Here is a 25,905-nt window from a genome sequence, read left to right as displayed (position 1 = left end):
AGCAGTCTCATGGTGATTTACAGTTACCTTCCCTTTCTCTCTCTCCTGTGGGGTAGGTGGGGCTGAGAGAGCTCTGACAGAACTGCTCTGTGACAACACCCTGTGAGGTAGGTGGGGCTGAGAGCTATGACAGACCTGCTCTGTGAGAGCAGCTCTAACAGGACTGTGACTAGCACAAGGTCATCTAGATGGCTGCATATGGAGGAGTGGGGAAAAACCCAGCTCTCCAGATTAGAGGCCATCGCTCTTAACCACTACATCCAGCTGGCTTTCTATATTTAATCCCTTTTGGAGGTCAAGGGTACAGGAATTTGAGACAGAGGAAGGAAAAGAAGGGCAGGGGAGGGGAGGAAAAGAAGCAAGAGTGGACAAGAGGAAGAAGTACCAGGAGAAAAGAGAGTATAGAGACAAGCAACATATGGAGCATAGAAACTGGTGGAGTTCTAGGGTGCAGGGTGAAAAAGGAAATAACGTTAAGATAGAGAAAGGAGGAATACTGTGGGGATGGGACTGGTTGGGGCCATAAAATTTCTCATCCCCTGCAAGTCCTCACATGTACCCTCCATGTTTGATGGTAAATGGGAAACAGGTTTCAGTCCCCATTCTGCCATGGAAGCTCAGTAAGTGGCCTTGGGCCAAACACACACCCTTTTCCTAAGCTACCTATGCAGGGTTTTAGTCACACGAGAGAAAAAGCAGGGCATAAATATATAAATGAATCACTATTTTGGATCAGCTGTTTTGTCTCCTAGTGTTTCCTCCCAGTAGTAACAAAGTGCTGGTTCTACCTTTAAAGCCTAGAACCATTTAGGTCCAGAGTACTTGATGGACCACCTTCATCTGTATATTCTTAGCTGTATTATGTCACCCCATGTTCTGTCTCCCCATGCTGTCCCGGCTGGGCCCAAGGCAAACCCCATAGTCTTTGTCTCCTACACTGCTGCCCTCTGCCAGATTGGCCCTCCAAGCAGTCCTTTGGGTTGTGCGGGTGGTGAAATGGTACAGCTATGAATCTGGAGATATTTATAGGGAAGAGAAACCTACATAGTCTTCTGTTGCTAATAATAGGTTAAGATATGTGGAAAATCTGATTGTAGATATGCAGTGATTGGATTCCTGCTGTTTTCTTCATCCCAGATAATGTACTTTTATTGAAAGTTGGGTTCAGCGTTTCATGCTCAGTGGGTGGGATGATACTGTCAAAACATTTTATCAGCTGCCGTAATGAGAGATTCTGTACTATATTTAGTGTGTTGCTTCTTTATTGTTAAATATAATTTTTACAGGCTGAACTAACCTGGAAATCTGTAATGTGTTTTGGTCCATATGAATTAGCAGTTAGATGGGCATCATGTTGTATGGTACACTATTTGTATCAGCTTTCTGTGCAATTTGAATAGATGTGGGCTACGCAGAAGAGGGGGTTTTGGGGGGTGCAACTTGTCACATATCAGTATGGCATGTGTGGGACGCCTAAATTCCTACCTAAATCCCCTTTTCTACATAATATTAAAGTAGCATTTCCCTTCTGATAACTAAGGCGCTGTTTCTGAATTGAAATGGGTGGCATGCTTGCATTCCAACAAAGTATTTTAGAGTACAATCCTGTGGAGAATCATAAAAGAAGGGGCCAAAGCTAGAATTTCCTCCCTATTTTTTCCTCTTACTGAGAACAGCTAATGCAAATGCTATCTTTCATAACAAAAATGTGCATTTGACACGACCCCATAAACATCATACTAGATACACTAATGACATGTAAATACACCACGAATTTCAGGGTAAATCTCCATGTCACAGCTATCCTTCTTAAAACAGGACTTGATAAATCCCAGTTGCCAGGTCAGAAGGTGCATGTTGGCAGCAGAGTCACCCAGTTTGGTAGAGGCTTAATAGAAACAAGCAAGGCTAGTGTAGTGGATCATTCAGAGACACAGCAGGCAGCCAATGTGTGGGCTAGAATTTGATTCTTTTTTTCTTCTCATGGCATACTTGCAATTCGATGAGCTTATTCAGTTTGGGAATTATTGCATTACTGGTACATCCCATCCATTGAGGGTGGGAGATTTCCTGTCCTCAGCGAGCTTTGCCTGCAGGTGTTCCAGCAGTCAGTGGGAGGAAAGGGGGGGAAATTGCTGTCAACAATGGCATGATATAACATACATCATCTAACCTCTCTGGAAGTCTCTGGAAAGTCTATGATTAAACTATAGAAAGAGTTTTTGGGAATTCCTAGTGAGGACTAATGTCACTTCCAGTGGAAAAAAATCAGGAAATGACACCAGTCCTCCCTAGGAATTGCTCCAAACTCTATGGTTATACCATTGAGTTTCCAGAGATTCCTAATGAGAGATAATTTCATATCTGGGTTTTGCTAGAGGTGATGTCACACAGTCACTGATGATTGCCTAGTTGGATCTGGCAGCCCTTCCTCTTATGCTATCTAAGACATTTTTTCCAAACCCTAGGCATACTGGGATCAATCACTTACTGCTCCATTATCTTCCCTGCAACAGAGGTCAAAGTCACTGTCCTGTAGTTTCCTGGGTTATCTCCCCTTTTTAAAAGATTGGGATAACATTCATTCTCCTCCAGTATTCTGTCACATCTCTAGTCAACCAAGAACTCCTAAAGATGATGGCCAAAGATTCTGCAAGTTCTCCAGAAAGTTCTTTGAGCACTCTTGGGTGCACATCATCCAGCTGAGGGGATTTGAACTCATCCAGCACAGCCAGGCGCCTCTCGACAACCTTTCTGTTCATGTCAACCCACCTCCCAGACGCTGAACTTTGCCTGCTCCCATACCTAGATGTATAAATATTCTTAAAGGAAAAATCCACTGATACAAATCTTTTTGCTGGCACCAAGATAAACTCCCTCTGCCACAGCCTGAATGAGAATAGATTTAGTTTAAAATAATAAACTAAATATTATTCAAATTATCTTTGCTATGGCTACTCCATGATTACACACTTTCTTTTTTTGCTGAAGCATTAATGGCAGATGTACGCTCCCAAATGTGCATGTGACAGGAAGTCCTGAATTTGAGGAACTGACAGGAAGCATTCTGCTAATGTAGGGTGCCAGGCAGTGTCTAGCAACTGGCAGGAGGCTTGTGGTAGAGCTGCCATTTGCCCACTTATTAGGCTGCCAGGCCCCATGGACAATGATCCTCCAGGCCTTCCTGTCCTCTACCATTCCCCGGAGTCCATTTAAGTTTGCACCTACTGCTTCAGTGACTCCATCCAGCCACCTCATTCTCTGTCGTCCCCTTCTTCTTTTGCCCTCGATTGCTCCCAGCATTAGGCTCTTCTCCAGGGAATTCTTCCTTCTCATGAGGTGGCCAAAGTATTTGAGTTTCATCTTCAGGATCTGGCCTTCTAAGGAACAGTCAGGGCTGATCTCCTCTAGGACTGAGCAGTTTGTTCGCCTTGCAGTCCAAGTGACTCGCAAGTAGATTTATTTCTGTTCAAAGTGTCAAAACGAGGCGGTGTCCACGGGTTCCCTGAGTCACAGTTAAGAGATTACAGTTTTGTGATTTGGATATTTGTAGACTCATCTAATTTAATCTTGGTTTGTGAATATAAAGAAATAAATGGCACATACACAGTGTCACTGATGAAGAAATCTAAAAGAGAGCAACCCACCCGGGGAATCATTTTGACATTTTGAACAGAAATAAATCTACTTTCATGCCATCACCAGCTTGAATTTTTTCATTCTCCTGTTCTACAGCTGATGGGTCTTCAAGTTCCTTTGAAGGCTCCTGGTAGAGGAAGGGCATCTCTGTCCCCAGGTGTGTTGCTCACTGCTGCTGGGAGTAGTGGCAGGAATTTTATTTTTAAGCTGTGTCTACTAACATGAAATTCTTACTATAGAATTTGAGATTCCTAGAGTTACCCAGGAGTGACAAAGGGTAGCTCTAAGAATCATCAGGAACTCTGTGACAGCTGGCCGGAGGATTGTGGAGGGGGCAACATTGGCAAGAAAAGTTAAAAAGAAAAATAAGGCTTTGTTTACTTGCAGGAAATTCTTATTATAGACTTCCTGGTGATTCCTAGTAGTACTCAGAAGTGACAAAAAGTAGGACTAGGAATCTCTAGGAATTCTGTTGTACCAGAGTTTCCAGGTAGCTTTTGTCATGTCTACGTAACTCTAGGGGCCGTTCCGCATTCGTCCAAAATAGCACAATGGTTACTAATTGAAATCGCTACAGTTTTGCCGTTATGCACAACGTCATTGTGCAACACTCCTGAAACCGATCCGCAAAAAGCGCTTCGTTGTAGCGCTTTCAGGGAAATCCCAAAAAGTGGATTCACCCTCCGGAAAGTGCTACACTCCTGCAACCAATCTGCAACACTAGCAGGAAAGTTCTGTGCGTTACCATTGTTGCGGTTTCTGCAAAGTCCCTCCCCCTGGCTCTCTCCTCTGATCTTCCGGCGAAGCGATCGCCATTTTTTTTTCTCCGAGCGAGTGGAGATCAACGCACCAGCAAGCCTTCGTTTACCCAGTGAGGCTTCCCCAGCTGCAGTCCCTCTGTTTAAAGTCACCAAGCACAAGCATCGCAGAGGTCCGTTTGCTGGTTTATTTTCACTTTATTTCTCACACTGTTTTCGGCCGAAAATCGGGCCCGTGAGGGGGGGGGGATTTTTTTTTCACTCGGGGGGAGCGTGGCAACGATGAAACGGCAGCTCAAACATCACCTGCTAGCTGGATGGGTCTCTCCGTTGCAACGAATCAACGCATATTCATTGCAACGTGTGTGTGTGTGTTTTTTTTAAACCTTCCTTAAAGGGAAAGGGGCTGTTTGGGAGCATGATAATGGCCGCCCATTGGCTGCTTGACGGCCAGGGGCGGGACACAGCTCAGCAATAGCGCTTCCTGGCTAGCGATTTTTGCCGAGACCGGAACCCTGTGGGAAACGATAGAAACGCAACTGGATTCCACTACAAAGGCAGGTATGCGTTACGCCGAATTCCACTATTTAGAATGGCGATTTTTCGTTCAGCAAACAATTTGCTACAAGGATCCCGGTGTGGAATGGCCCTAGGAATTCTCATGAACTCTGTGGTAAGAACCTCCTGTAAGTAGATGAAGCCTGATAGCAATGGGGCCTGGGTTAGGGGTCCCTTGTGCCTAATGGCAGTTTGACAGCTCTTCATTAATGTGTTTGGCAATGCAGGTCTATTATTCAGTCTGCTTTGTGCAGGAAGCACTAGTATAATGCTGGTAAAAAATTTCTGTGTAAACTGTGACGCACCTATTGACTGAATTTTTTTGTACCGTGGTTGGGTGGAGAAAACAAGAGAAAATCTTGTATGTGCTGCTGTGATCTCATTCAAGGAACAGTGATGGGTACAAATGTGATCAAGCAAATCAATTCCAAACAGAGCAGCTTTGCAGGACAATTACATTATGACGTTGTAAAGTTGGAATTCATTAACAAATGTAATCGCATTGCTCAGGGATTGACTAAGGTCATGTGAGGTTCATTAGAAACAGTACATTACATCTCTGTGTCAGAGTTGGGGAGGTAAATGTGAGGATTCCATCTGTTAATACTTTAGCTCTTGAAATGGTTCACTGAAAGGCTGCAGGCAATGAAAAAGATAAAGAAGAAGACTTACAAAGATGGTGGAGGAAGTATGAATCCCATAAGACATGGGCTCATTTTACAGCATATTCTGTGGTGGTGACAGCTGCACAAAAAATATTTTTTCTGCCATCATTGCATCTGCACAGCGTAGGCCAGAGTTGCTGCTCTGAGTGATGCAGAGGCTAGTCGGGATCTGGCTTGTAGGAGGAGGTAGCCTGCTTTGACTGTTTTGCTCAAGACTTTGGAGCCAAAATACCAACTTGGACTCTACACTAGCAGTGATAGAATCAGATGGTACCAGGGTGTCATCTAGCCTAACTGTTTGGGATACTTTTTAGTTTATTTAATTTGTAGATGTGGACATGTATGACTATTGCCATTCTTGGCTACTTAAACCTTCTAGGAGGGCCTGCCGGACTGGATTTGAGAACTAGTTAATCCCTCCTTGAGAGAGGAGGTGGTTGTGTCAGCCTAGAAACAGGCTCTGGTGTGAAACCAACCCTGGACCATGATATTTCAGTAAGTACTGACTAGTCTCAGATGGTCCATTCTTGAGCAAGGTGATTGAATGTGTGGTGGCTGAAAAATTTCCAACATTCCTGGATGATGTGCTCCTTTTCACTCTGGCTTTTGGTCTGGTTATGGGACTGAAGCAGCCTTAGTGAACCTTGTGCTGGGAGATAGATAGAAGGAGTTCAACTCTGTTGATTCTCCTGGACCTCTAGTCTTGGTCCATCTACACTGGCTGCCAGTCAGTTTCTAGGCTACTTAGAGGGCAGCAACACTTTGGGGGTTTTTCCTGACCAACATTACATGAGAATATTTAACAAGAGATGGCAGAAATTGAAGCTGAGACCTTAGAGGTGGGGAGCATGTAAATTATTGAGTGCCTGTCTGTCCGTCCATCCATTCATCTACCCATCCATCCATCCACCCATTCACCCATCAGTCCATCCGTCTATCCATCCATCTGTAATCAGACATCTTTTCACATACTCTCTCCTAAGGTGGAGAAAGACTCTAATAATGGGTTGGATCCGACAGTTATATGAGAGGAAGGAGCTTGCAGTGTGTGGGATCTTGCCTCACCTTCCCCTTCTCATAGCATCCCACTGTAGCTCCTACTAACATACCACTTCTGCCCATCCAATAGAGGTTTGCATTTGGTATAAACTGAGCTGAAAAATGACTCAAAAATACCTGCAAAGTATTTTTCAAGTATTATTTAATCCTATTACAGATCAGAGAATTATTGAATTTTTCCAACTTTTATTCAGGGATATTCAGCTATACTGAGGATCAAATGGAGGACAGGAGCTGAGAGCTCTGTGCCACCACAGCTGGGGCTGTCTCCTCTTGAAGTTTGGTTTAAACCATGCTGTGAGAAAAGCCAAATTGCTATTTTTCTTCTCAGCTCTATTGGACACGGAAATGTTCGTGATTTGGAATAATAATGGATCTAAATACTATACAGCAGCTGTCCCCAACCCCTGGTACGGGGACCGCGACCGGTCCGTGGATCAGTCGGTACCAGGCCGCAGCTCCTCCTCATCCTCCTCCCCGGCTGCTGCCTCGGGGGCTGCCCTGCCACTGGCTCACCTTTGGTGCTCTTTGGTGGCCGCCATGGCCGGGGCTCCCCCTCAGCATGGCACTGTGCAGTTGCTGCTGGCAGCGCCCCCCATTGGGCGGCGGGAAGTCATGGGCACCAGCGGGAAAGCAAGCGGAGCAGGGGCTCAGGTGGCAGCAACGTCCCTCAGCAAAAGACATCCCTCCCCCCAGCCCTCTGTAAAATTGTCAAGCATTGACCGGTCCCCGGTGTTAAAAAGGTTGGGGACCACTGCCAGTATTGGGATATAGTATTTTTGGGGAATACCAAAAATTTTCAATCCAGCAGACCCAAAGTGCAAAATACCAACTTTCTTTTTGCACACCCCTACCACCCAAGGGACTGCATGGCTAGCCAATCTTGCAGAAAGCTGCTGAAGGTAGAGGAAAGCAGTTCCAGTGTAAGTGCCTTCTGTTAAGGCAAGAACTGTGTATTTTCACGGTGATCTGACATGGAATGCCTTTAGCCTTGCCAGTAAGGATTCTTGTGCTGTATCAACAGAGGCATCACATCAAAATCACAAGATGTCATAGTCCCATTGTATACGGCACTGGTCAGACCACACTTGGAGTACTGTGTGCAGTTCTGGAGGCCTCACTTCAAGAAGGACGTAGATAAAATTGAAAGGGTACAGAGGAGAGCGACGAAGATGATCTGGGGCCAAGGGACCAAGCCCTATGAAGATAGGTTGAGGGACTTGGGAATGTTCAGCCTGGAGAAAAGGAGGTTGAGAGGGGACATGATAGCCCTCTTTAAGTATTTGAAAGGTTGTCACTTGGAGGAGGGCAGGATGCTGTTTCTGTTGGCTGCAGAGGAGAGGACACGCAGTAATGGGTTTAAACTTCAAGTACAACGATATAGGCTAGATATCAGGAAAAAAAATTTCACAGTCAGAGTAGTTCAGCAGTGGAATAGGCTGCCTAAGGAGGTGGTGAGCTCCCCCTCACTGGCAGTCTTCAAGCAAAGGTTGGATACACACTTCTCTTGGATGCTTTAGGATACTTAGGGCTAATCCTGCATTGAGCAGGGGGTTGGACTAGATGGCCTGTATGGCCCCTTCCAACTCTATGATTCTATGATTCTATGATTCCTTTGTCCTTTTAACATTATTTCTGAATTTTTCTTTCTCTGCTCCAGGAAGGATTGATGCTTTCCATTTTGCCCAAGCATGTAGCTGATGAAATGTTGAAGGACATGAAGAAGGATCCAAGCCAAAAAGAGATGCAACAGTTTAACACCATGTACATGTACCGCCATGAGAATGTTAGGTAATTATAGAATCATAAAGTTGGAAGGGGCCATACAGGTCATCTAGTTTAACCCCCTGCTCAATGCAGGATCAGCCTGAAACATCCAGGATAAGTATCTGCGTGGCTTCTAATAGAAGGGAGTTTTAAACATGTGCTGGCACTACCAGGGGTGTTCTGTGCTTTAGCAGATTTTGCTTTATGAAAAGGCAGGATGTGAACTAGAGAGCAGAGCTCAGAGGCAGAGATCAGCAAACTCTGGAAGAGTGTCATTAGAGGGGCTGCGGCTAAGTGGGAGAATATCTGCTTTGCATGCAAAAGGTCACAATTACACTCCTCAGCATCTTCCTTTGGAATGACTAGGTTGTACATGATATGTATGACCTCTTCCTCAGGCCCTGGGGCTGCTGCCAGTCAGAGTAGGCAATACTGACCTTGATAGATCAAGGGTATAAGTAAAAGGCAGCTTCATGTTTCCCAAAATTTCCAGAAGGGGATTTGTGGATAAAAGGTCCTGACAGGCTCAAAGTTACCAAATGAGCCTATATAGCAGAGATGCACCTTGAATCTATGATTCTGAACTCTCCTTATTTATTTATTTAGGAAATGTATATACCTCCTCCTCAGAGATCGACTCAGGGTAGCTTCCCAATAGGATAATAATATAATAAATATAATATAACTAGCTTCAAAGCTCATTCCTAAGAACAGGCCTTGAAAGGGTCCCCTCCCATGGCACCTGGCCAGGCAGCTTAAGGTGGCTTTGGGCTACAGCTTGCAGCTGGATCAAGTGGGGCAGGCAGGTGCTGGCCAGCTCATTAGCAGGCCCGGGACAGAGCTTCTTAGCAGGCAGTCAGTAGGCCTGGAGGCCCTCATTAGCAGGCCCTGCTTAGCAGGCCAGGAAGCCCTCATTAGCAGGCCCAGCCTAGCAGGCCAGAAGGTCCTCGTTAGCAGGCCCTCCACCACGACCCTTTGCCCAGGGTCCCCTTACCTGCTGCTGGCTCCAGGAAATGTCTGAGAACAAAGAGGCTAGAGTCCAGGGACGGAGGGCGGGAGCTGCAGGGGCAAAGCTGGCTGCACCCTGATTGGTCCTATTCCAACTTGGACAGCTGGACACGTTCCACCCCCCAGGCTGTTTCACAAATATATAGAGGAACCATGGATAAGGATAAAACACATCCACTAAAAGCAAAGGCATTAACCAACAAACAGTTTGGGTGTCTTTTCATTGCTTTAGCTTATGGATGATGAGAGGATAATGCAAACTAAATGTCATGAACCCTGATTCATGCCATCCAGGGCTTCTTCCATTTCTGCATTCCTCACACCTTCTTGCCTTTGCTGGCTGGCTCTGGCCAAGGCCATAAAGCAATAAACCTGTCCTCTGGGATCCTTACTCCCTTCCTTTCCCAGCGGGAGAGGCTCCATGCGAATGTATCAATCTTACTGTAAGTGTTCTTGCGGAGACAACTCAAAGTCTCAACAATACGCCAATTGCTTGATAAGGTTCCGGGCCATCTGGCGGCTTGGGAACCCACTCTCCCTTGCCATCCTTTTCACTCTCCCGCCGAAATACCTTCGCCCCCCTCCCTTATTTGGTGTGCCCTATAACTACCCCACCTGTCCCCCTTGTACTTTGTTATTATCAAGATCTTTGCTTAGGAAGATCTTGGCATGCTTTAGCTTTCGGTGGACTTTGCCTAATAAAGCTCTTCTTGGAAATTTGCAACTGACTGTTGGATTTCAGATGTGCTTTCACCTGGGACTCCACAGTCTGGGCTCAGCCTGATTCCTGACACTAAACATATTTGCATTTTTAAATTTTTGTGTAACACATTCTCCTTCTGCTAGTCATGGGAAATTTCGTAGTCCATTAGCATGCCACTTACCTTCTCTTGCTTATGCTTCTGAACCTTTTGGCCAACCATTGTGAGATTTTACCTGGCACTGCTCACACGCTCTCAGCCTTTCAGTGGAATCAAAGGGGCTAGAAACTCACCGTGAAAGAAGAGCTCCTCAGAATGATGTTTTTACATTAGATAGCTTATACCATGCTTTTGCTAATAAAGAATTGTTGGGAGGAAGATGCACTTAGGAATGAAAGACCTGGGTTTAAATCCCCATTCATTTGTGAAGTTCACTGGCAGAACTTGGGCCAGTAAGTCTCTTTCAACCCAGCCAAACTCTCAGGTTGTTGTGAAATGGGGAAGTGACGGAGAGAACTGTGCACACCATGAGCTCCTTGACAGAACAGTGGGATAAACATGTGATAGAGAGAAGGTATCACAGTTTCTCTGCTGCATCCAGTTGGTTGCTTATTTTCTCTGCTTCTCATGGCTTTCTCCCCCCTCCCCCAGTATCCTCTTTGCTGACATCGTTGGTTTCACACAGCTGTCATCCTCGTGCACTGCCCAGGAACTGGTGAAGCTTCTGAATGAGCTCTTTGCTCGTTTTGATAAACTAGCACAGGTAAGTGTGTTGTTTGACCCATTGCCTTGAAGTTCCTTGATGCGTTGCCCTGCAGGGTATTCAGGTGGGTAGCCATATTGGTCTGAAGCAGTGGAACAAAGTATGAGTCCAATGGCACCCTTAAGACCAACAAAGATTTATCTAAGATATAAGCTTTCATGTGCAAGAAGAAGCATGCTTGCACACAAAAGCTTATCTATCTATCTATCTATCTATCTATCTATCTATCTATCTATCTATCTATCTATCTATCTATCTATCTATCTATCTATCTATCTATCTATCTATCTATCTATCTATCTATCTATCTATCTATCTATCTATCTATCTATTTTCTAATTTGTATACCTCCGCTGTCCAATTGAACTCGTGGCGGTTCACAATAAAACAATAAAAAACAGTACAACCCCTAAACCCCCTCTTAAAACAATACATTAAACATTAAAAGACGGCAATGCAGGGAGTTCTAATTCCCACCCCCTGTCCAACTCGTGGTCAAAACCTCTCTCTCATTGGGAGTGAGGGTCCTGATCTAACCAGCACTAAGGGATCCCCTGTTGGTAACTCCAGGACCCCGCCATGACCTCAACCATATACCTGGAGGAAGAGATCCGTCTTACAGGCCCTGCAGAAAGCTGACAAATCCGACAGGGCCTGTAGCTCTTCAGGGAGCTCATTCCCCCATGTTGAGGCCAGGGCTGAAAAAGCCCTGGCCCTGGTCGAGGCCAGGCAAATGTCCTCAGGGCCCAGGAAAAGCCAGCAAATTTCTACCTGCAGAGCAGACTGCCCTACAGGGAGGCATAAGGAGATAAGCAGTGCTGCAGATTATAAGTTGAATAAAACTTGACTGCTCTCAAATTTAGTTCACATAGGATATTGCTAGGCCTGAACGTCCCCAATATTAAAAACTAATAGAAACTGTTTAAAATACATATTTTTATGACTCATGCTAAATATGAATCAACTGTGGCAAATAAGAAAGAATTCTCCCTGCCACCCTCTTGTGTACCTCCCATGATTCTACAGAGAATCATTTAAATGTTGTTTAAACTTATGTGATAATCCTTTTATACCAGCAACATTATCTTCCTGGGATGCATTTAAAAATTACTGAGTCTTGAAATGTCATTGTTAACTTCCTTTGTATTTAATCAAGGCCTTGTTCTTTTGGGAAATAAACACAGTTGGATTATACACGGGTTAGTAAGATTCATGGACATAATTCAGAGAGGAAAGTGCTTGCCTTGAGACTCCTGATGATTAATGAGAGCATTTCCTGGTTCCAAGATTCTCAGCTCAGAGACTCCTGGTGCAGTCCTAAACAGATTTATGCCCCTCCGAAGTCCATTGAAGTCACTGGACTTAGATGGGTTTTCCCACCATTTCCCTATCCTTTCCGTGACTGAGCCATCCTAATAATGGGGTTTTTTCTTGGCTGAAGAACTCTCTCACACTGTTGCAGTACTTTATTTTGACTGTTGGTTTAGCCTAGAAACCCGAGGGAAAGATCAGAAGCCCACTTTAAGTTCCGTAACTTAAAATTAGGCATTTTGACATCCAAAAATAATACATTATTTTATTTAACATAGAAAGGGGAAATCAGGTGAAATAAGGGGTGAAATTTTTGAGGTAAAACCAGTTACAAGGACAGACTTTATTTCTTAGGTTTCTCAGTGATTTAAATCTTTATGTTGAGAGGCTTTTATTCTAGTGTTCCCCTAAACACTTCACTACCTTTCCTTTGAGTAATCACCTAACTTGTTTGGTTTCCAGAAGGCTGGTACACTATTTCCATTACCCAAACCTCTTTTCTTGAAACACCAATACTCATTATGAGTCTTTCACCGACTATAGAAGATCTCTAAAGGCAGTTTCAAACCACACCAGGCTAGGGATCTCTGTACACCTCAGCGTTTACTCCTGCTTGACTCAGAAGGGAAATTCTCCTTTCATTAGAATATCTATCCCCTTTCTTTGGTCTAAATAGGAGTCTCCATCTAACTACCCACTCATCCTTACCAACTTCCTTAGTTCTCCAGTCTCTGGTAAGCTGTTCTCAGTCAGGACTGAATTCTGAATGAATTCTCCTCTTCAGCATTAAGCTTTAAAGTCTCTCTTTGCTCAGCTGCTAATTTAATAAATTTAATAAATAATAATAATGAATCAGATTGCTTGAAGCAGGACTCTCTGTTCCTGTGAAGAATTAACCTTTCACAGTCCTTTAGCTATTTATACAGCACCTCCAAACTTCTTAACAGTACAGTCCATCATAGGATGTGACTCTACTTAGGATAGCACTGTTACTTTCAACCAACATAAAAAATAGCCCTAAAATATACATTGAATAGATTTGGAACTATCATAACAAATGCCAAATCAACTAAGTATCTTTTATCAAGACTATGTTCATGTTTACTAAAATCAGGAGACTCAACGATATAAATTAGATTAAATTGAAAAAATACCTAATTTGCAGGAAAATGTGTGTCCAAGATTTCACAAAAGCTTCCCAAGCATCTGTCTGTATTAATTTTACAATAGCAAATCACTGTAAAATTACATACTGCCAATACATCACTCTTCATAGATTAAATAATATTTAACCTATAGCAACTGTGTAGTTGACCAGTTCTATGAAACCCTACAGCACCTTCTAGAAGCAACACCAAAATATGTTGTGCTTATCATCATGGGGGATTGGAATGCTAAAATAGGAAGACAAAAGATAACCGGGATAACAGGCAAGTTTGGCCTTGGAGTACAAAATGAAGCAAGGCGAACAAACCAGTCAGTCGTAAGGAGATCAGCCCTGACTGCTCTTTAGAAGGCCAGATCCTGAAGATAAAACTCAAATACTTTGGCCACCTCATGAGAAGGAAGGATTGCCTGGAAAAGAGCCTAATGCTGGGAGCGATTGAGGGCAAAAGAAGAAGGGGACAACAGAGAATGAGGTGGCTGGATGGAGTCACTGAAGCAGTAGGTGCAAACTTAAATGGACTCTGGGGAATGGTAGAAGACAGGAAGGCCTGGAGGATCATTGTCCATGGGGTCGCGATGGGTCAGACACGACTTCGCACCTAACAACAACAACAACAACAACTGTGATAGACTGATATATATTGTAGATTTGTCCTAAAGGATGAGATTTGGCACGTGCTGGGGAGTTTATGTTGTCAAATTACCAACAAATTATGCAATAGCATGTACCATTTTTCAGGCTTTAGCTTAATATGGAGTTTTTAGTTACGTTCCAGCCTTTGACCGCCCTCTCCTTCTCTGTTATTCCTTACAGTCCCTCTTAAGATTCTAAGAAACTCACTCTAGTCACTATAAGGACATGTTTTCCTTAATCAATATGTATATGCAGTGAAAAATATCAACTACTGTTTTGCATGGCAGATACTGTTTCCAGGGTCAGATATTGGTTTCCAAAACAGAAAAGAGAGAAATGGAAAGGGCAGGGGCAGCCATTTGGGAGGGCTGTCCTGCAAGCCACCTTCATAGGCTTCAAGACCCAGGGGTAGGGAAACACACTCCTAGATCCAAGGCTATCACTGTAACCACTGCACCACACTGTTACTATCTGTCTAACTTGATCCAGATGAGTTCCAGGAGTTCCATGCTTGGAACAATTCTCAAGCATGCAGGGCCAAATTTGAGTCAGGAACATGCCTTGTGGGGAGAAGGACTTAAGAGTTCCCCCTGCACCAGCCCTGCAGTTTGCTCTTTTGAGTGAACTTTTGTAGGTGCTGATGGGCTACACATAAATTTCCCCAGTGTGGCACATATAGCTGCTCCCCAGAAATGTTTCAGGACTAAAGATGGCATGGAAGGAGAAAGGGTTAAACTCTCTATCTCCCTGTGCACTACTTTTCCAATCCAAATCTGGCTCTTGAATGCATAGGGAGTTGGAACGAGGGCAGACACGTGGAAGAAGCAAGGATTTGTATTTAGTGATTGGGGGCCCTAATTTAGTTATGGATTTAAACGTCCATAACAGATCATCTAATGAATTACTTGGCATCCCTAAAGGGTGAGCTTTGCATTTCTGAACAATCTTTTTCAGAGGTACCATCAGCTGCGTATCAAAATTCTGGGAGACTGCTATTACTGCATCTGTGGGCTGCCGGACTACCGTGAGGACCATGCTGTGTGCTCCATCCTCATGGGCCTTGCCATGGTGGAGGCTATTTCGTAAGTATTCTCTCCATCTCCGTTGTGTATCCCTTATTCTTTGTGTTTTGCTTTGTTTATTGTCTATCTACATCTTATCTACCATAAAGAAATTGTTTTAGAACATCCCCCCCGGTCATATATTTTGTTGTTGAATGCATTGGAGTAGAGCAGGCTTCTTCAATTAGGGGTTTGCAAAACCTTGGGGCGTTTGTTTGTTTGTTTGTTTGTTTGTTTGTTTGTTTGTTCGTTCGTTCATTCATTCATTTGCGCTTATATACCACCCTCCCCTTAGGCTCAGGGCGGTTCACATGGAACAAACTTGCTATCTCTGTTGAACAACGTTTCTGTTGAAATATTCTAGTTGATAGATGTTATGATTGTTATATTTGTTATGATGTTCCATGTAATTACCCCATGATGCTTTATGTAAACCACCCAGAGCTGTATGGAAGGGCAGTATAAAAATATAAATAAATAAATAAACAAACAAATAAAGAACAAGAACAATACATAAAACACAGTGGCTGAGAAGGATTTCCTGAATGGGTGGAAGTTGATTTATTTTTTATATATTTAAAATGTTGTTAAACATTTATTGGGTGCTATGACCATATATGGTCACATTGACCTGGACCTCCCTCCCAAAATGGGCAGTGGTGGGCCCAGGGGGGTGGGAAGTGGAGGAGCCCCATGTGGCTGTGTACACAGCTGTGCTTCCCGACCATATTCTGCATGATCACACTATTTCTGGGGTTTCTTGAAGCCTGAGGAATGTTTCATGAGTTTCTCAATGGTAAAAAAGTTGTGAAAGGCTGGAGTAGGTTCATGCAGGAGATGTGGAATAGTATATTCAGATCTTGGAAGCTAAACAGGGTTGGTATTTGGATGGCCACCAAGGAAGAGACTTCAGAGGAAGGCAATGTCAAATTACCTCTGCTTAATCACTCACTTTGAAAACCCTTTGGGGTTGTCATAAGCTGGCTGCAACTTGATGGTGCTTGATACACACAGAGCCACGCTGCCAAAGATTTGACACTTTAATCCACTGCACCTGAATGTCATATAGGCAAGAAAACCCATACAGTACGACTTCTGTGCTTCAGAAACTTCAGGCAGTCCTCACGTCCTTTTTCTACTCTGCCCCAAACAAGCACAAAACATTTAACATACATGTAGTATGTATGTAACCCTTCTCCTAGGGATTGTTTTAAACTCTTTCCTTAAAGCATGGCTGGTTTTGAAGTGCATGCTGTGGTGGGTGGTGATGTCTTGCTAATGGAGAATCCTGCATCCCTCCTGGTCTCCTGTCTACCCACAGAGTTAAAACCAAACAATATGTCTTCAGCTAATTAGCCCTCCAGTTTTCTGGAACAAGAATAAATGTTGAGCTAGAGTCTCAGAGATGGAAAATTTTGTCCCTGAATTGAGCTGTTTATGGAAAATTACTAAGGGGATAGCAGCAAAAGCCTAAATTGCCAGCTGCATTATAGTAACAAGGAGCTATAGTTCCAATTACAGAGGTGCAAACAGAGGAGAGAGAAAGGCTGGTCCCTGGATTTCTCACTTTTGTCTTAAAGATATTGCTAGTTTTCTTTGACCTTGAGAAAGGAGCATCCCTTCCCATCTGCCATCCCCAAATCTATACACTGATGATGGAATAAACATGGCTAATCAGGCAGCTTTGCATGAATTAATTACGTATTTGCCGGCGTATAAGACGACTGGGCATATAAGACGACCCCCCAACATTTCCACTCAAAATATAGAGTTTGTTACATTACATTACAGTACTATGGGCCACTATGGGCAGCTATGTCTATCCCAACTGAAGTGCACCCGGCGTATAGGATGACCCCCCCACTTGGAGGCATGTTTTTCAGGGGGAAAAGTAGTCTTATACGCCAGCAAATACTGTATTTTGTTAGTGAATTTGTCAGCTCTTTACACAGTAATTTTATAATTTGTGTTCTGCCCTTTCCCTGCTAAGCACATGTAGCAGCATGGAAATTAAAGGTAAAGGTATCCCCTGTGCAAGCACCGAGTCATGTCTGACTCTTGGGGTGACGCCCTCCAGCGTTTTCTTGCAGACTCAATACGGGGTGGTTTGCCAGTGCCTTCCCCAGTCATTACCGTTTACCCCCCAGCAAGCTGGGTACTCATTTTACTGACCTCGGAAGGATGGAAGGCTGAGTCAACCTTGAGCCGGCTGGGCTTGAACTCCCAGCCTCATGGGCAAAGCTTTCAGACGGCTGCCTTACCACTCTGCGCCACAAGAGGCTCGCATGGAAATTAAGAAGCCAAAATTGTGCTCCTGCCTTATCCACAGGGCTACATTAAGCCAATAATGGGGTGTGCTGGAAGTGAGGCCTAGGAGTCAGACAAGATCGAAATTAAGGTTATTCCATGGTGTGTGGCATACTCACATGCACAAATTCACATGGAAAACAGGCATACAGAGAAATCTAGGCATCCTGATTGGCAGAAATAGGTTGTCATAATGATGGATGTGACATCATCCCTCCCCCAAACCACTAAAGTATGACAGGTAGAGAGTTGAAATTTAGCACATGATAGTCCATGAATCCCTTCTTATTGAGAGAGAGAGAGAGAGAGAGAGAGAGAGAGAGAGAGAGAGAGAGAGAGAGAGAGAGAGAGAGAGGAACATTTTCATGTATCTTGCTTGAATTGTGGTGCAGAAGCATTCTTCATAAAGAAGACAGCTAAGTTCTAAGCCAAGGCCCAGTTTAGACAAATTGTTGTAGGCCATTCTTTAATCTAGGGAAAGAGCATTTGCATTGGTTAACTAGGAGCACAAGTCAATAATGGAGGTCTTGGTTGGGAGGGACAATTTCATGAACAAAACTAGGCTTTCAGAACACAAGTTGCATTTGCAAGTAAGATGGAAAGTGCTAGCCACATGCTTATTCATATATTACTGGGCTGGTATGGGTGCCACTTCCTCAAAATTATACATGCTAAGCAGCCCACATTAGAGAGTGGCCATATCAGCAGTTTAGTGCCCTGATACCACATAGCCCTGATATGGGAATTTACAGCTTGATCTCTTATCCCACAAGATAGTTTTATTCAAACATTACCCAAGCAACGTGAAATGTAGACACAGAGTAATAACAACTGTACTTTTCCAGGTGTATGTGACTTGTCTGATAGACCACTGGTCCATTTTTCCTAATGTTGCATATTCCAACTGGCAGTATTCTGTCAACAGCATTCTGTGTATTACTGGCTATACACAATAATATAAAGGTGTCAATAATATATTATTTTGTATAGCCAAAGTCAAAGTTATATCAACGAAGTCATAAGAGACCAACACAATATGGTCATCAGGTATAAAACAAATCCTAAAATAGAACTTAAAACCTAAAATTATTTTTCTTCTAAACTTCCTATTTTTATGGCAGTGGCATAAAACTTGGCAAGCTGAATTGTTACCTGGGGGGTGGGGGGTGTCTCATCGCATAGCAGCATCTTTGCCCTATCTGTATCTGGACGTTCCAGAAACCTTTTTAGTAGTGGATCTATCAATTTGCCTCAAATGTCTGCTTAAGCAGGGCAGTAGAACAGCATATGTTCTCTGGTTTCAGATTGGCCTCTCCCACAAAAACACTGTCTCAATGAGAGGGGGATCTTCTTATAACAGCCCTCTACTAGAGCTGAGGGCATGACTGAGCATCTAGCAAGGGTAAATGTCCTTCTTTCAGATAAGTGGCAGGGGCTAGAACTTATCTCATTTTATCTGGGGCCAAAAAGGTTGGAGTTTTGCTCAAGTCCAGTTGGCACCGATTGTCCAGTATCTGCTGCTTGACTAATGATACAGCTTGATCATAAGTTAATTTGGATTTTAAAAATACAGAAAAGCCCAGACTTCTCATTTGACATTGTGTATAGCCAGTAATACACAGATTGTGTCTTTTTCTTTTGCTTGATTCTGTGTATCCCTTCTTGTATATCATAACAAAAGGTTTACCCTCAGACCCATTGCTTAAGTTCCTTATTCCTCAGGCCATATGAAAAGTCTCTTTTGAAGCCCTAAAGAGTAATATGTGTCTTTCCATATTAAGTAAGCAGGTCCACCAAAATGTTCATGTCTATACATAACAAATAACTTTTTTCAGTCTGTCTGTGAGTGGGTGGGGCAGATTGTTACTCAAGAAGAAGAATAAGCATTGTTATTGATGACCCTTCCTCTACAGCTATGTGCGAGAGAAGACCAAAACAGATGTGGACATGCGTGTGGGCGTACACAGTGGCACTGTCCTTGGAGGGGTCTTGGGACAAAAGCGCTGGCAGTATGATGTGTGGTCCACAGATGTGACAGTGGCTAACAAGATGGAAGCTGGTGGCATCCCGGGGTAAGTTCTTCTTTCGACCCTGGGCATTTTCATGGCATGCTGTGAAAATTCCAGCTGTCCCAGTGCTATAATGAGCATGTTGTTAAGTTGGTTTCGGACTGGTTTTACTATCAGGCCCCAGGGAAGTGCGCCTGGCCTCAACCAGGGCCAGGGCCTTTTCGGTCCTGGCCCTGACCTGGTGGAATGAGCTCCCAGGAGAGCTGCGGGCCCTGCGGGATCTTTCAGCATTTCGCAGGGCCTATAATACGGAGCTCTTATGCCAGATATATGGTTGAGGCTGAGGTTGGCATGATAGATCCACCGCCCCCCCCCCCGGGGGTCTTGAAGCGAACATCGTCGGGACCTCATGGGAGTTGGGGTTTTTTTTTTGTTTATTTTTCCCGCCAAGTTGGAGGTATTTTTATGTCTTTTAATGGGGTTTTAACAGGGTTTTAAGACACTGTGACCCGCCACAAGCCACAAGGGAGTGGAGGGAAATAAATTGAATCATCATCATCATCATCATCATCATCAGTGCTGAAGGCTGCCATCTCTTCGTGATTTTCATATATCTCATGTTAATGGAATGTCCTCCATAAAAAGTGGTAAAGCTGTGGACAGAATTTGTGAATGTATATTTTGGAAGTCTGATTGTTTCCCTGAACAAACTTAAGAAGCCACATTTGAGTGGGGAGGAAACTGAGTGTCTGGAGGTCACAAAGGTCAACAGCAACTAGAATATATTTATGTAATTTGGAAATGGTGATTTGTAGATCTTGTTCTTGTTAGGTGCAAAGTCGTGTCCGACCCATCGCGACCCCATGGACAATGAGTGGTCCCCAACCTTTTTATCACCGGGGACCACTCAACGCCGGGGACCACTCACCGGGGACCACTCAACGCCTTTTACTGAGGCCCGAGGGGGGGGTAGTTTACTCCTCTACTCTCAACCACTGCCCTAATGCTCTCTGATCACTATGGTAATGTTTAAGCATCCCTTCAAAATAAGATACAGACACGCCACAACAATGAACATAAGGAACATTTTATTTTCATGAAATTATAACTCATGACAATGACAAATCAATGGGAACCCTGAGCTTGTTTCTCTGCAACGAGATAATCCCATCTGGGAGTGATGGGAGACAATGACACCCGACGTGTGTTGTAAAGGGCCGGGGGGGGGGGGCGGGGGAGAAGGCGTCCTTCGCGGCCCACCTCCAATTAGTCGACGGACCACATGTGGTTCACGACCCAAAGGTTGGGGATCGCTACTCCAGGCCTTCCTGTCCTCTACCACTCCCTGGAGTCCATTTAAGTTTGCACCAACTGCTTCAGAGATTTCATCCAGCCACCTCATTCTCTGTCGTCCCCTTCTTCTTTTGCCCTCGATCGCTCCCAGCATTAGGCTCTTCTCCAGGGAGTCCTTCCTTCTCATGAGGTGGCCAAAGTATTTGAGTTTCATCTTCAGGATCTGGCCTTCTAAGGAGCAGGCAGGGCTAATCTCCTCTAGGACTGACCGGTTTGTTTGCCTTGCAGTCCAAGGGACTCGCAAGAGTCTTCTCCAGCACCAGAGTTCAAAAGCCTCAATTCTTTGATGCTCTGCCTGCCTTATGGTCCAACTTTCACAGCCATACATTGCAACTGGGAAGGCCCTAGCCTTGACTGAACGCACTTTCATTGGCAGGGTGATTTGTAGATAAGTAATGCTTAGTGTTGTCTTGCTCTTGTCCTTTCTCTCTTGCTGCTTCATTTTGTCTGGAATTTATTTATTTAAATCAGGCTTTCTCAACCAGGGTTTAGTGAAATCTTGGGGTTTCTTAATGGCCCTGGAAGGGTTTCCCGAATCGGTGGGAGATAATTATTTTTTAATGTATTTAAAATTTTTGTTAAACATTTATCCGGTAATATGCCCATATATGATTATGTTGAGTAAGGAATGAGTAAGTTTGTGACAGTGTTTTAAATATAGTCAGGCATTTTATTTAGCCCACAGGTATAAACCAGGACAACAAATATTCTCTCTAAGGTTTATTCCAATATAGAGTGATCAAAATGGGGTCTTAGGTAATAAATCCGTTTTCCAGGAGCTTCCTCAGTGATTACTCTCCAGTATATGGATGGTTTATCACATTAATAATTAGCTTCATAATATCACATAGGCGAATGCTCAAGTATCATGGGGTCCATTCATCAAAATGCCCCAAGTGGGCACTTTGAGAGAGTTTGGAGAATTGGGGCAAATATTTGGCAGTGGGAATTTGGGCAGTGAGAATATACTATCGACTCAGCCTTCCATCTTTCCGAGGTTGGGAAAATGAGTACCCAGCTTGCTGGCGGGTAAACGGTAATGACTGGGGAAGGCACTGGCAAACCACCCCGTATTGAGTCTGCCATGAAAACGCTGGAGGGTGTCACCCCAAGGGTCAGACATGACCCGGTGCTTGCACAGGGGATACCTTTACCTTTACCTTTTTATAGTTTCTAAAATAACAAAATTAGCTTTTCCAATCCAGCAAACCCACAGCACCCAAATCAGAAGTAACCCATAAGATTCTGGTAGGATTCAGTCAGTGGCCAGCTAACCCACTTTCAAAAGTGATGGGAGAGTAATTGAAGACAGATAGTGTTCATTTCAAGAAATGTCTGGATGAGTGTTGACTGTACCCTAATAGGCACATAAGACCTTAATAGGAAGGCCACTTGGAAGGACATTCTTTTTGTGGTGCTGCGGCTTGTCTACGCAATCACGATTCCTCTTGTTTCCTGGCAGCAGCCACCAAGTACAGATAAATTAGAGCATGCTTGGTCCTGTCAGCTGTCAAAAAGATAGCTTCAGGGCAAGGATCAAGCAAAGAGGGAAACACAGCTAGCCAGGAAGTAAAGGAAGGTAAAAATGTGCATAATTCTAAGCGAGTCAAAGACAGGGCTTTCAGTATGCATGGTTCTGGCAATAGGGCTTGACTATTTATAGCAATTTTGTTGTTGTTAGGTGCAAAGTCGTGTCCAACCCATCGCGACCCCATGGACAATGATCTTCCAGGCCTTCCTGTCCTCTACCATTCCCCGGAGTCCATTTAAGTTTGCACCTACTGCTTCAGTGACTCCGTCCAGCCACCTCATTCTCTGTCCTCCCCTTCTTCTTTTGCCCTCAATGGCTCCCATTAGGCTCTTCTCCAGGGAGTCCTTCCTTCTCATGAGGTGGCCAAAGTATTTGAGTTTCATCTTCAGGATCTGGCCTTCTAAGGAGCAGGCAGGGCTAATCTCCTCTAGGACTGACCGGTTTGTTCGCCTTGCAGTCCAAGGGACTTGCAAGAATCTTCTCCAGCACCAGAGTTCAAAAGCCTCAATTCTTTGACTATTTATAGCAATAACCATGCTTAATTAAGAAGGATGAATGCTGCCACACAAATCCCTAAATTTTAAAGCATTTGTCAACCATAGTAATTTAGTGCGGGAAGTGACCTCAGGGCTCATCTAGTCCAACACCCTGCACAACACAGGTAATTCACAACTGCCTCACCTGTCCCAGTGACCCCTGCTCTATACCCAGGGGAAGCTTTGGTGAGGTTCGCATTTGAGAAACTCTAGTTCTAGAATCACAACATAATGATTTGATTCCAAAATAATGTTGTGTATTTGGGGGAGTTTGCCAGGCTGAATTTCTTCATGTTCTTCTATCAATAACTGTTACACTTTACACAGAAAACAAATTGAGAGAGAGGTCTTTTAACAAGCTTGTAGTCTAAATTTTGATGAGCTGGTGGGTGGGAGAAAGACAGTAAAGGCATGGAGAGGAAGGAAGAGGCAAGGGGAAACATCAATGGGTGTGATCAAGTGTGATAGTAAATGCTTAAAACTTAACTACATGTGTCACTATTTATGTATCCACCTATCTCCCCAGGTGCTATCAGACGTACACTGAGAGTTCCTTTTTGAAATTTAAATTTCTCAGGCACCGTAGCATGCAGGGACTGGGAGCTCAAACTTCCCTTCTCTCAATTATTTTTTAATTGAATTTTTCCTTGGGAACCTTTGTTTTCTTCATGGGGAAACCTTATGTATAGCCAGTTAGTAAGCCCACGAGTGGTTTAATAAATGCCACACCACCCTCTTCTGCTTGTTCTTCCATGAACTGAGCAAGTGCTTACTCAAGTGTGTTTGTGAGTTTGTGTACTTGAGATTTTTCATTATTCCCTTTTCTTGCCCTAGCCACTTGTGCCAGATTTTATTCTTTTTTGGGGAGGTGGGGTGCCCAAGCTTTGGAAATATCTTTTTTTTTGTGGTGCTGTGGGCTGCTGAGGAAAGGGGAAAAGATTGTGCCATGCTAGCCTTCATAGTCCTAGGAGCCAACCCCATGCCTATATCAGAAGAAGAAGGGCCATTCCGCACCGGGATCCATGTAGCAAATTGTTTGCTGAACGTAAAATCACCATTTTAAATAGTGGAATTCGGCGTAACGCATACCTGCCTTTGTAGTTGAATCCAGTTGTGTTTCTATCGTTTCCCACAGGGTTCCGGTCACGGCAAAAATCGCTAGCCAGGGAAGCGCTATTGCCGAGCTCGTCCCGCCCCTGGCCGTCAAGCAGCCAATGGGCGGCCGTTATCATGCCCCAAACAGCACCTTTCCCTTTAAGGAAGGTTTAAAAAAAAAAAACACCCGTTGCAACGAATATGCGTTGATTCGTTGCAACGGAGAGACCCATCCAGCTAGCAGGTGGTGTTTGAGCTGCCGTTTCATCGTTGCCACGCTCCCCCCGAGTGAAAAAAAAAGCCCCCCCCCTCACGGGCGCGATTTTCGGCCGAAAACAGTGTGAAAATAAAGTGAAAATAAAGTGAAAATAAACCAGCAAACGGGCTTGTGGTTGGTGACTTTAAACAGAGGGGCTGCAGCCAGGGAAGCCTCGCTGGGTAAACGAAGGCTTGCTGGTGCGTTGATCTCCGCTCGCTCGGAGAAAAAAAAATGGCGGTCACTTCGCCGGAACATCAGAGGAGAGAGCCAGGGGGAAGGACTTTGCAGAAACTGCAACAATGGTAACGCACAGAACTTTCCCGCTAGTGTTGCAGATTGGTTGCAGGAGTGTAGCGCTTTCCGGAGGGTGAATCCACTTTTTGGGATTTCCCTGAAAGCGCTACAACGAAGCGCTTTTTGCAGATCGGTTTCAGGAGTGTTGCAGATTGTCAACGACGTTGTGCATAACAGCAAAACTGTAGCGATTTCAATTAGTAACCATTGTGCTATTTTGGACGAATGTGGAAAGCCCCGAAGAGTTGGTTCTTATATGTCACTTTTATCTACCTGAAGGAGTCTCAAAGTGGCTTACAAATGCCTTCCCTTTCCTCTCCTCACAGACACCCTGTGAGGTGGGTGAGGCTGGGAGAGCCCTGATATTACTGCTCAGTCAGAACAGCTTTATCAGTGCTGTGGTGAGCCCAAGGCTACCCAGCTGGCGGCTGCATGTGGAGGGGCACAGAATCAAACCCGGATCACCAGTTTAGCACTCCTAACCACTACACCAAGCTGGTTCAACCCTATGGATACATTTCATGTATGGCATCATGGATTGTTTTTGAGGTGGTGCTGGGCTGGCCAAGGAGTCCTCCCACTAAGTCATCCCATCACTGCATCCTTCTCTCCGTCTGTCCCACTCCCACGGACTCTCCTCCTCTCCCTGTTTTACCAACCTCAGAAGGATGGAAGGCTGAGTCAAACTTGAGCCTGCTGCTGGGATTGAACTCCCAGCCTCATGGACAGAGCTTCAGACAGCATATCGCCTGCCTTACCACTCTGCGCCACAAGAGGCTCTTTTATAGTACAATGCAAGTACTTTATTTATTTATTTACAATATGTATTAGCCACCTTTCTACCTTGCAGAACTCAGGTTTACAAAGTAAACAACTATTCCAAAAAAACACGTAAAAGATCACAATTCAATAAAATAAGTCAAATGCAGTCCTAAATAAAACTGCCTTAGCTGCCTTCGGAATTGAGGGGGCCTGGGGGCTTTGTTCCATAATGGTAGGACTGTCACTGAAGGGACCCTCTTTCCTGTGTTCACTTTCTATTCTTTGGATCGAACTCTTTGTACAAGGATCTCTAAACCTCTGGAATCTTCTCCCTTCAGCATCAGGGCCAACCAATAACCACTGATTGCTTTTTTTGGCGTGTTTGTGTGTTCCTTGCAGACGTGTACACATTTCTCAGAGCACCATGGACTGCTTGAAGGGAGAGTTTGAGGTGGAGCCAGGAGACGGTGGATCACGGTGTGAATACTTGAAGGAGAAGGGGATTGTAACCTACCTTGTATTAGTACCCAAGCAGCCACTCAGGAACGGGATCAATGGTGTGGTGAGTGTTCCTTCTTCACATCTTCACAGTTCCATTTTTGGAAGTGAACGTGTATCCTGGCTTCAGCACAGAGCCTTCCGGAAAATGCTTGAATCACTGGTGCAGT

At 44.3% G+C, this 25,905-nt stretch overlaps 1 protein-coding gene across 1 annotated transcript in view; it reads left to right on the top strand.

Annotated features, from left to right (window-relative positions):
• The window catches only part of ADCY3 (adenylate cyclase 3), a 111,061-nt gene that overhangs the window by 62,020 nt on the left and 23,136 nt on the right, over positions 1-25,905 (top strand). Inside the window, exons 4-8 of the mRNA XM_077331706.1 lie at positions 8,340-8,470; positions 10,807-10,918; positions 14,985-15,112; positions 19,312-19,470; positions 25,637-25,799. Of these exons, the coding sequence (XP_077187821.1) occupies positions 8,340-8,470; positions 10,807-10,918; positions 14,985-15,112; positions 19,312-19,470; positions 25,637-25,799 (693 nt within the window). The remainder of the gene's footprint in view (positions 1-8,339; positions 8,471-10,806; positions 10,919-14,984; positions 15,113-19,311; positions 19,471-25,636; positions 25,800-25,905) is intronic.

Source organism: Paroedura picta, chromosome 1 (assembly GCF_049243985.1).
Source record: "Paroedura picta isolate Pp20150507F chromosome 1, Ppicta_v3.0, whole genome shotgun sequence".
NCBI classification, from domain to species: Eukaryota; Metazoa; Chordata; class Lepidosauria; order Squamata; family Gekkonidae; genus Paroedura; species Paroedura picta.
Note: the sequence above shows the minus strand (reverse complement) of the source record. Positions and strands in the feature narration are given on the sequence as shown.